The following is an 11,462-nucleotide window of genomic DNA, read 5'->3' as shown; positions in this document are numbered from 1 at the left end:
TGCAATCTCCCACAGACAATATTTTAAATCAGTTCAAATCAATTCCACTGGTTTGTGTATCCAAGGATTCGCTTTAGTAAGCTGACACTAACCACTCTATAGTCATGTGGTTAGAAGCCCTCCAGAATACCAGGAATAAAACTGCATTTTATCTCTTCTTACTACCCAACTTGTAGTCCATCCCAAACACCTGTAGTATTTTTTGTTATGCCCTCGGCATAATTCATCAGCTTTGATATAGTGAGCTTTGCCTGCAGGAAGAAAACACAAAACCAGCCACCTGGTTTAACTTGTTTTATTTCATTTTGAAAACAAATTTTTATCTTCAGTCCAGCTGGACTTGTGAGGGAGCAGAAATCGAAACCCAATAGAAACGCAGCAGTAAGTCAGGAGCATAAAGATTCAGAGGGGACTAACCCCAGCTACAGAAGGAATGGTCGATTGGTTAAGACAACAAGAATGTTATTTTAGATCTCCACAATCGGAGATGATGATCTTCTTGCTTGGTTTGCCATTCTTTGAGCCAAAACTCTCCATTTTCCTCACAATGTCCATGCCCTCTCTGACTTGGCCAAAGACCACGTGTTTCCCATCCAACCTAAGGAAGTAGAGATGAATACTGTGGTGAATACAACCTGCATTTCCACAAACAAATGTCCCATCTGCATTCAGGGCATAGCAGTAGCTATTTTGGCAGGAATTACGCTGATTGGTTACTTGTGCAACTTCAGACAAGGCTCTCTATTCCAGGACTGTTGCTTAAATGTCAAGTGAACCAATTCAATCTCAAGCCGAGGGTTACTTACCATTCAGTTTTCTCAGTGCAGATGAAGAACTGAGACCCATTTGTATTGGGACCAGCATTCGCCATAGATAAAATGCCAGGGCCTGTGTGCTTGAGAATGAAGTTCTCATCGGCAAACTTCTCACCATAAATAGATTTACCGCCTGTTCCATTATGGCGGGTAAAGTCACCACCCTGTAGAAACACATCCCAAGTGCAGCTGAAACATCAATTTAACCAGGCTTTCCCCCATCATGTTTTTCATCACCTCCAGCCAAGATGACTAGGTGAAAATCCATTTGAGAGGCTTTAAAACACAATAGACTGCTTGCTACCACATTAATATGCAATGGTTCTTTTAGTAATTGCAATAATTCTAAGGCTTCTTAAGCAACTAAGAATATATGATTACAACACGTGCTAAATTGATGGAGCTATATACCTGACACATGAATCCAGGAATGACTCTGTGAAAGCATGATCCCTTGTAACCGAAACCTTTCTCTCCAGTGCTCAACACACGGAAATTTTCTAAAAAGAGATTGCAGCATTTGTTTAGATCTTTGACAAGGTATAAATTTGAACATGTCAATAAATGTTTCTAACTTTACCAACCTGCTGTCTTTGGAACTGTGTCTGCAAACAGCTGTAGAACAAAAGTGAGACAATAGTTAATGCAATACATTGTTACACTAATGTGCATATATTTCTCCAACTAATCACATAAAAAGTATTCTCTCCATTAAGTAATTTTAAATACTTTGCACTAAAGAACTGTAATCAATAGTACCAAAGCATATAATATTGACACAATTCACTTAGTCAGATTGAGAAATATCTGCAAATGGTTTACTGGCCTACCAGAAAATAGACCAGTGAGTAGAAAATAATTTGTCTGCACATTCAAAAGTGCAAATATATAAGAAATCCAAACTGTATCCAACCATTTCTTTGATCTAACAGACTTCAGGCAGGTACCAAGAAGAAACTATATGGTGCTTGTGAAATTCTAATCAGATTGTCAACCATAGTAATACAGACTTTTGCTCAGATACGCAATTTTCTTTAGCAATTCCTATTGCAAAACCTAAATGTCCTTCCCACTCTAAATCTTTGGAGATTGTAGGTTTTCAGCATACAAAGATTTTATTCTGAGCAACTTACTGGAAAGGAGCTTTCTTAACAGAGGGTAAATGTTGCATTCACAACTGTTTTTTTTCCTTTACAAGTTATCTAGAATGTCTCTTCATACCTGGCTTTTTAATGATACAAATGTAAAGGGAACCCAACTAGAACTGCTCCAGCAACCGACTGAGGATTCGCCCCTTAATAAGGAAGCAAACCTTCCAAGCCATAGCAGTTAACTCAAGCTCACCCATCCCCATTCATCTAGATATATGGAATTCTATATAGAGCTGGGTCAGCTTCCACCAGCTTTTATTTTTGTCGCTTGCTCTTGGCTTTCCCCGTACAAAAATGTAGACACGAAGTGGCTCCGTCTCTCTCTCTGCCAATATCTAGATCTGCACCTATAGCGCTTCGGAGACGAACCTCCTCTGGCTCCTTTTGGACGGGGAGAGCGAAGGAGCAAGCTTTACTCTTTAAAGGATCCCATGGGGAAGGAAGTGCCTTTTTTTCTTCTGCAAGCGATTAAGACAGGCGGAAAGAGCCGCCCTCCCCTACCGCACCGTGGGCGCTCCCTTCCCTCGCAGCAGGGAGGGTGGGGCGCCGGCAGGCGCAGCCGGGACCGTGCAGGAGCAGAGAAGGAAATCCCAAACGGAAGAGGGGAAGGAGGACCGCGCGCCCTCCACCCGAAAAGTCCCGCCGAGCTTCCTTTCCGGAGCGCGGCGAGGGGGGGGAAAGGAAGAGGAAGGCGGCCGCAGCAAGAAGCAGGCGGGCAGCTTCGCGCTTCCCTCGGACGGGCGGCGGCCACGTGGAGGCGGCGGCGGCAGCAGCGACGTGCGCGCTCCCGCTCGCTGGCTCGCGCGCACGCCCTTCCTCCACACCACCCAGGTGCGCGCGCAGCCCCTCCGGCGCGGCAGCGAGGCGGTTGCCTTTCTCTTCCTCTCCCCCCCCCCACTCGCCTCGCGCGCCCGTTTCTGCTTCCTCCCCTCCCGCTGCATTCAGCGAGATCCCAAAATGGCCCCCGCGCTCCCACCCAGACAGGAAATGGCGGCGCGTCCGCCTCAAACCGGGCTTTTCCCCCCGACACGGTCTTTTTTTCTTCCCCCCCCCCGCCGCCTCCGTACCTCGAAGGTGATGCGCCCGAGGGGCTCTCCGTCGGCGGCGATATCGAAAAACACGACAGGGTTAGGCATAGCTGGAGGAAGGAACGCACCGCGCGAGCGAAATGTATAAGTTTAAAATAAAAAAGAGCGGCACCAGCCACAGACAAGGACCAGCAACCACAACTCCACACCAGCGAGCGCGGCGCAGCGGGAAAGAAAGCGCCTGCTCGCAGCCCTTATATAGACGACGTCCTCCCCCTCCGTTCGGACTTTCCCTCACGCGACCTTTCGCCAATCACAGTAAGGGCAGGTTGGCGAAGTGAAAGGAGCGCCGGCTAATCCGGGCGCTCCTTGGCGGGCAAAGGCGGGCTCGGCGCGTCCCGCGCCTCGGGGTAGGGGCGTGGTCTTAACGAGAGGCGGGAATTGAAGAAGGTAGGCATGTGGCGCATGCGCGGTATTAGGCTGCGCTGAGTAAAGGGAAAGGATGGCTGGAAGAAGGAGGGGCCGTAGGCGGTGGGGGGGGGGCGCGCTCCTTAAAATGATTTCATGACGGAATTGCTTATTTGCCGTTAAATTTCATTAGTTTTTTTTTTAATTGAGCGCGCATCCATTGGCTCTGAAAAAGAAATCTGGCTTGGGCTGGGCCGGGCACACGAGTTGCAACCCAAATGGGGAGATGCCCTGCAGGGGAGGAGGCAGGCATGAAAAGCAAATTTTTAATTAAGAGACGAGGGCGAGGAACCCGCGAGGATTTAGGAACTGCAGCCAGGCCTTGGAAAGTAGCCTCCCTGCCGAATCCAGGCCAAGAGAGCTGATTTGCTGCTGATTTTATTTGATACCACCCCTTTTTTGTTTAAGGGGTTCAAAGGACTCTTTTTTTAAAAAAAAATCCCATTAACTGCCTTATGGAGTAGGCTTCAGTCGAGGAACTGGCCCCAATTGCACCCAAGCCCTTGGTGCAAAATTAATGATTAGTGCAAATTAATGGAGTCAGGATTTGATTCAGATTGACTGCTATGGCACACTTATACTGGCTGGCTTCGATTCCATTGTTTGAGGTCGGGGAATGGGTCTCCTTAATAAAATAATAATTAAAGTTCCCATTCTCCAGGTTAAGCCTCAGAGTTGCCAAATCTGCTCACAGTGAATGTGGCTGTTTTACAGCACCACTCTGGCTGGTCTAGGATTTTTTTCCCCCTAATAAGTAATATTCAAACTTTGCATTGCAATCTAATAAAGAATCAATTTAGAGCAAATTCTCAGGAAAAAAACCTTAAGTGCCTCACTAATTGCAATTGGTCATAATTTGCGGTGTATCGAAGAGATCTGGAATCGGTGCCTTTTATTAAGGTTTTTTTTTTTCTCCCCCATTATTAGGTACCAGATCTGTAGCCTGATATATAATGTTAGATGTAACGGAAGTTGGCTGGCTGAGGAATTCTGGGAATTGAAGTCTACAAGTCATAAAAGGGCCAAGTTTGAAAACCCCTGGCCTAGATGTAGGTAGTCCTGGGAGCAGAATTTCTGTTGCTAAGCAAAGTGGTGGTTAAAGGAGATGCACTCGATTTTATGACTTTTTTTTGTTGCCTCGGTTGTTAAGCAAATCACTGCAGCTGTTAGCAAAATAATGCAGTTGTTAAGTAAATCCAGCTTCCCCATTTTCTTTGCTTGTTGGAAGGCAGCTGAGGAGGTCCCACACAGTAAACCCAGGACTTCACAATGCTGCAACCATCATAGATAAATGTGGGTTTCTAAGTGCCTGAATGTTGAACATGTGACAATGAGGATACTGTGACGGTGTAAGGATTGGTCATAAGTCAATTTTTCAATGCCCTTTGTAACTTCAAATGGTCACTAAATGATTGGTTGTAAGTGGAGAACTATCTATATACTCTTAACAGTCCTTCCTTCAAAGTATCAGACCACTAAGATGGCTTCAGATGGGCAGGTGGTTTAGATGAAAACTAAAACTTTTTAGGCTTGTTTGCTGTCCATAACATGGTTCTGGCGGTTTTGAGATCAATATTTTTCACAATTTTCTTTGAGTTAGAAGCATTCCTCTCTCCCCCCCCCCCCACGCTTCTGAAGGAAGCCTTCTCAATGTTAAGTAAACATTTGGGGGAAAGCCTTAAGCAATTGGCTGCCTAAACTGGAAAAGAGGAATAAAGGGTGCTTTGGTGATCCCTGAACTAGAAAAAGTGTCTAGCATCAGTACAAACCTGAAACTGATAAAAAAAAATGCCTTCTTATACCTTGAAACAAACCTAGTCAGTTTCAGCACCTATGTCTGATGTTCAGTTCCACAAACTGTCAGAACCTAAATAGGTATTGGGAAACATTACAGAGTTAGCTGGAAACTCTTTTAAGATTAATAATTCCAGACCAGTGAAGAACACCATGTTGAAAAAAATAATAAAAAAACCCTGATGCTGTTGGGAATAGAAAGCCTGTTAATCTTGCTTCTTTAATAGCCCTATCTTAGGTGCACTTGGACATTCTCCTGGATGGTTGTGAAGTGGACTTTGGTCCTTTTCTTGCCTGTTTCCCCACCCTGACCTATGACTTCATTGCTCTTTTAGTTCCAGGTCTAGCAGTTCATGTATCCTTAATTCACTCCCTCCTCCCCTTGCATTTTTTAGCATCATAGATAAGGCAGAAAATAATGTTTTATATGGTTGCAAAATTGCTGACTTTCCTTCAATAGAAACACCATCATCTGTCTCCCTTATTTGAAATTGTAAACACTGTTATGTTCTGAAATTAGGATTTCCTCTGCTCAGGAATTAAATCCAATTTATTCTTACTCTTAAAAGCTAAAGGGTCAAGACATAAGTATACCGTGATGGGCTAGATTCATTACTTCAACATGAACATTTCTAAAATTCTGTCATGATAAGGAAGCATCGGTCAAATAAACAACAATGCTACTTACATTGATTTATCTTGTCTCATGTCAGAAATCAGGAACTAGAAAGGGGAAAATATTTTATCTGTTGCCCCAGGATACCTTGCAATGCTCCTGGAGTGAAGCAAACTCTTACAATTAACCCACCCCACCAATTATTTTCTTTAAAATGACAATAGGGCTATAATATTAGCAAAATTCTTTTGTCACTGATCAGGTAATCTTACATTCATGTGCACTTGACAAAAGGATCCAGATGCTAAGGGAAAGTGTGATGCAGCCCCAAGGCATTGCTACCTTAACTAAATACATTCTCTTATCACAGCGATCTTATGTGTGCCCAGCCCTCTTAATACCCAAGAGGAAAAGTCAAGATAAACCAGTCCGGTTGCCAATATACCAGCTCCTATATTTAGTAGGCTTGTGTATAAGCAATCATCACAAAGAGAGTGAGATGGATCAAAGTCAGTGACACTAAACATCAACTTCCCTTCTAAAAGTTGGGCCTTCACAGATGCCCAATAATACTGATCCTAGATCATGGCCCTGGAAGCTGCCTTGACAAATTTGGTAAAGTGCCTCACATTTTGTTCTTCCAGTGCAACAATTTATGCTGTTGACTGTTAATTTATTCAAGTTGTAAGAAAACCAGATACTGGAACAAAATCTTGTAGTATTTTTTTTACATGCATGTATGGTCTTGCCAACTCAGTGATAACTCTTTTTATTCAGTAACAACATAATAAAAGATTGTACCAGCTTTTGCTCCTTTTCATGGTTGCTTCCCATCACGATCTGTGCTGTGCTAGATTCAAAAGGGCAAAAATATCTGGAGCACACATTGAGTGATCTGGAATGCCTCAAAGCAGCTGGGTTGTGAGGCTTGTTTCAGGAGAGGGGATCTGCCCTTGTTCAGCAGAACACAACAATTTGAGAGCACCGAGGGCAGTACAGGGGCGAGGTCTGGTCATCAGATTTAAGTCGGGCTCCGTTCTGTGACTCCTGGCTTGACCTATTAAGCCCACGCTGCTTCGGTTTTGTGTTCCCCTCAAGATTTGAAGAAAATATAATCACAATGGCCAGGGAAGCCTCTGTCTGCCCACAAAGCATTTTCCATCTCTAGCACAAACAGCATCGGCATTAATCTTCTCCATGTGCAGGCCCATGGCTACAAAACAAGGCCATTCATTGGTTGGCCCTGCTCTGGGCAGCTCTGTATTTAATTAGCTAAAGTGGTAAGATGTGCGAGAAATGCTAAAGGCTTTGTCAGCAGCCCCAGGACACCCCCCCCCCCGACGCCTGGTAGAAGCTAACTGGCGGGGGGGGGGGTGCTCCCTGTGTATATCTTTATGACTTTCCTTGGATAATACAAAATGGGGGTTTCAATAGGATGATGATGATAGTTGGAAGGGACCTTGGAGGTCATCTAGTCCAACCCCCTGCTCAGGCAGGAAACCCTAGACCATTTCAGACAAATGGCTATCCAGTCTCTTCTTAAAAACTTCCAGTGTTGGGGCACTCACCACTTCTGGAGGCAGGTTTTTCCACTGGTTAATTGTTCTAACTGTCAGGAAGTTTCTCCTTAGTTCTAGATTGCTTCTCTCTTTGGTTACCGTAGTTTCCATCCGTTGCTTCTTGTCCTGCCTTCAGGTGTCTTGGAAAATAGCTTGACTCCCTCTTCTTTGTGGCAACCCCTGAGATGCTGGAAGACGGCTATCATGTCCCCCCTCGTCCTTCTCTTCATTAAACTAGATATACCCAATTAAACTGTTGCAATGTATTAAGGGGGGGTACAGGCTGAGGAAATAAACTGGGAAAGCCAATAAAAAAAAAAACTAAACTCAGAAAAATTATTGGTACCCCCCCAAGTGAAAAATATTTATAGTTTTTGCTCTGGAAGCCAACACCAAAGTTGTGCACATTAAATCCCTCATTGGGGCAATTTTTCTCCTGCCCCCTCTCCCCCCCCCCCCCCCGATTCCCACCCTTCCCAGATAGGATTGCAATTCTGACTGACAGGAGAAACAGCCTGGCTATGTTTGCAGAGATGCTCTGAATAGCCACCAAGGAAGTGGCCCCCACTGCGATCACACCAATAATAACGTAGTCAAGCAAACACAGTGCCAGTGTGCTGGTTATGCTCATGTCTGACAGCGAAGCCGCGAGTTCTTCCAGCAAGATGGATTTCTTGGAGGGATTCTAGGATAATCCTTGGGGATTAGACCTTGAGGCCCCACCTGTTCCCTCATCTTCCCCCCCCCCCCGCTTCCTTTTCTGTCCTGTACCTGTCACTGGAAGCTGTGAAGAGCCATCTGTTCCTGGGGGAGCCTTTGCCGCAGCCGTCAGACACGCTCAGCCGCCCTGCTATGCAAAGCACGAGCTCCTGATTTAATTCAGCCAACAGCTGCCAAGATTTTATTATGCTTCTTAGTTGCAGACCCAGGAAGTACTTCAACTTAATCACCAGGGAATACTTTTTCAAGTGAGGCTATGTGAAAATTTCAGGAGTGTTCCACCTTCTGGGGCTAAAATGGATTCCTTAAAGCTTTTGGAATGAATTTGAGCTCTGTTCCATCTTCGGAACGCTTCACAACACAGGGTGACTATCCAGAAAAGACGCCCACACCCTAATCAGAGTCTTGAAACATCTGATCTGGTTTTCACACTGGGCTAAGCTTTAATGTGATTTGATTTAGCACGTAGATCGTTTTGGTTTCTAAATCATGCTTCAGCACTTAGTGTGAGGTGCAAATCCTCTCAGCTACTGTTTATACAATCGTTTACGTAAACAATGGATAGCTGGAATGTCCGAACTCAGCCACTGTGTGGGCAATTAATCGTTTTAGACCAGAGTCGTCATTAACTTGAATCTGCAGCACCTCAGTTTTTCAGGGCTAAGACAGTCAGAAAACTGAATTAGTTGCATACTTGCAGGACACCGTTGCTCAAATAGCTCCGTCAGGGGATAACCTGCACCATGTCCAGTGGCAGCTACCAGGATGGCAAATTTGAGGACAAAATAGAGGCTTGTGGGATAGCACACCTGGGTTGAAGGAATTGAACCTAATTTTCCACCTGAAGGCAGGACAAGCAATGGACGGACACTAATCAAGGAGAAAACCAACCTAGAACTAAGGAGAAATTTCCTGACAGAACAATTAATCAGTAGAACACCTTCCCTCTGGAAGTTGTGGGTGCTCCATCACTGGACGTTTTCAAGGATAGCCATTTGTCTGAAATGGTGTAAGAGTCTCTTGCTTGAACAGGGGGTTGGACTAAAAGACCTCGCTTCCAACTCCATTATTCTATTATTTATTCTTCTGCCTGCTGCTCAGTAAGGTTAGCATGAATAATTTATTCTATATTAATCACTTTTGTATTAAGCAACAACAAGCTAAAACACCAAAGACTTTAGAAGAAAGTTGCAGTGTTGACAAGCATATAATGGACTGTGGTTTTGTCTGTTGCATTGTCTTCTCCAGGAAGGTAATTGCTATGCATGGTTATCATCAGATGTGCTGAATTATGACTCTCATTGGCCATACATGGAGATTCTGAGAATTGCTGCCCAGCACATCCAGAGTACATTTGTACAATGGAGGAAGAATTGGGGGAGGCTGGTTTATGCTTTTATTTCTGCCAGTGAAATGTCACTGGAGCGAATAGCAGGAAGAAAGAGTTGTTCAGCCATTCATTAACCTATGTATTCCTTGTCAGAAGTTTGTGGATTGAAGAAAATATGGGAAAATAATTCCTTATTGTGGGATTTCTTCACATGCCGCACGCCTGTGTCTGTATTCTTGCATGCCTGTGTCATACAGGTAATAAATGAGCCCCAATCATCTCTTTCAAGAGAAAGAATGTCTTAGAATTAAAATCAATGGTAATAAGTGAAAATGGATTATTCTATGGATAAAAATGGACCAGTTTCTTTCAGTTTCACTCCCCCCCCCCAATCTTCATTTTATTATGGCCAGATTCAAAATCAACAGTCAGTGGTGTTCTTCACCTGGAATAACCTTACAGCGAGCTCTATCTATTTATTGTATCCTAGAGAAAAGGATGACAATGTGCAGCAACATTTATGCAGATGTTTTTCTGCAAAAGAAAAAAAAAAATCTCCGGAGCTCTTAGGATAAAATTGAGCTTGGACTTGCTGGCGTGCTGATAAAAGCAGGCACTCCTTCATTAGAAACCCATGTTTATTGGGAGCTTCCCTGAGGTGGTCAGCAGAATAAATACCTGGCAATGCAGAAAGAAGAGAAAAAAAAGAGAGCCTTATTCTGAATAATGTATTATAATCTCGTACATTATTAATGGGTGAAAACCAGTAGGCCTACATAATTGAAGGCATGCAATTCCTAGCAATGATCTTGCCTGGATATTGAGCTCATGAGCTATGAGTTATCAGTCAAAATGATCTCTTCCTTTGACATACAGACTACGGTCTGTATGTCAAAGAAAGAAGTGCTGAACGGGGTATTTCTCTCGGCACACGTTGGTGATAAGGGACGTCTGAAGGGCCTAGAGAGGACATTCAGAATCTGCAAGGCCACCTAATGTCAATTCTCCTCCACTCAGTGCTGATCAACCACCTGGAAATTGGTAGAGGAAATTCTTATCATCCTCAGCAGTACATGCCACGAGAGGGAGGCTCAGCCTAGATACCAATTTATTTCCAAGGCTTGCTACTTTTTTTTTTTTTTTTTTTAAAGTTGGCATCTTGGTTCTCTCCCTTTCCCAGAAATCTGCAGAAGTTCAGCCTACAGGACCTGATCTCATTAACATCCCCAGACAAAATAATCTGGAAGAATGTATGTGCATGCTGACAGTTATACGTTCTACTGTGCTTGCTACATTTTGTTAATACTGTGTTGTGCAGATTCTGCTCTGCCTCACACTTCCTTTTGGAGGACCAAGATTTAATTCTAAGCAATCAAGATCTCTTTAGTCCTTAACGATTTCTCCTCCTCGTTCTAAAAGCTTCCTTGAGCTTTGTAGTTGGGTGCTTGGTAAGCAAGAACTGCCTTTAGCTCATTTTTATTCCTTCCCATAATTTGTCTTGGGGGGTACAAGCAAGCACCTTTCAAATCTCCCTTGCTGCTTAACACTCCGGCAAAAATTTCGTCCTGCGTTTCCCTTGCCACAAAGTTTTGGTTCTTGAAATTTCCTCCATTTTCTGCAGACCATCTGGGATTCAGGTCATCTATTGCCTGCTTTCCCTATCTCCCTTTTACTTAGAAATAGCCTTGAGTACATTTAATTGTGGACTTTCTCCTAGATTCCTGGGAACCTGCAGTCTACCGGACCAGTTGTAATTCCATCTATCCCAACTACTGCCTATAAAAAGTGGCAGAGACATTCCAAAATGTCAGACAAATATATTCCGCAACCTAATCTGCTGAACTGGAGGTGGGGGGGGGGGAAATCGAACCTTGATATGGTGCTCTTCCAATGACCCTTCTCCCATTATGCAGGGCACTTTCAGTCTCTTCCACATTGGCACCAGGGCGACTTCAGAATGTCTTGACAGCTGATCTGTTTC

General features: G+C 44.1%; 1 protein-coding gene across 1 annotated transcript; it reads right to left on the bottom strand.

The window, feature by feature from the left end:
• Positions 1 to 280: 280 nt before the first annotated feature.
• Positions 281 to 3,248, bottom strand: PPIA (peptidylprolyl isomerase A). The gene is made up of 5 exons (XM_039356539.1): positions 3,034 to 3,248; positions 1,400 to 1,430; positions 1,227 to 1,315; positions 807 to 979; positions 281 to 598 (listed from the first exon to the last, which is right to left on the bottom strand). Exons 1-5 carry the CDS (start codon positions 3,100 to 3,102, stop codon positions 463 to 465), a joined length of 498 nt encoding a protein of 165 aa, XP_039212473.1. The 5' UTR covers positions 3,103 to 3,248; the 3' UTR covers positions 281 to 462.
• Between the last annotated feature and the right edge of the window lie 8,214 nt (positions 3,249 to 11,462).

This window comes from Crotalus tigris, unplaced genomic scaffold (genome assembly GCF_016545835.1).
Source record: "Crotalus tigris isolate CLP2741 ecotype Arizona unplaced genomic scaffold, ASM1654583v1 scf7180000018825.4774228, whole genome shotgun sequence".
NCBI classification, from domain to species: Eukaryota; Metazoa; Chordata; class Lepidosauria; order Squamata; family Viperidae; genus Crotalus; species Crotalus tigris.
The sequence above is the reverse complement of the archived record's forward strand: the minus strand, read 5'-3'. Positions and strand labels throughout refer to the sequence as shown.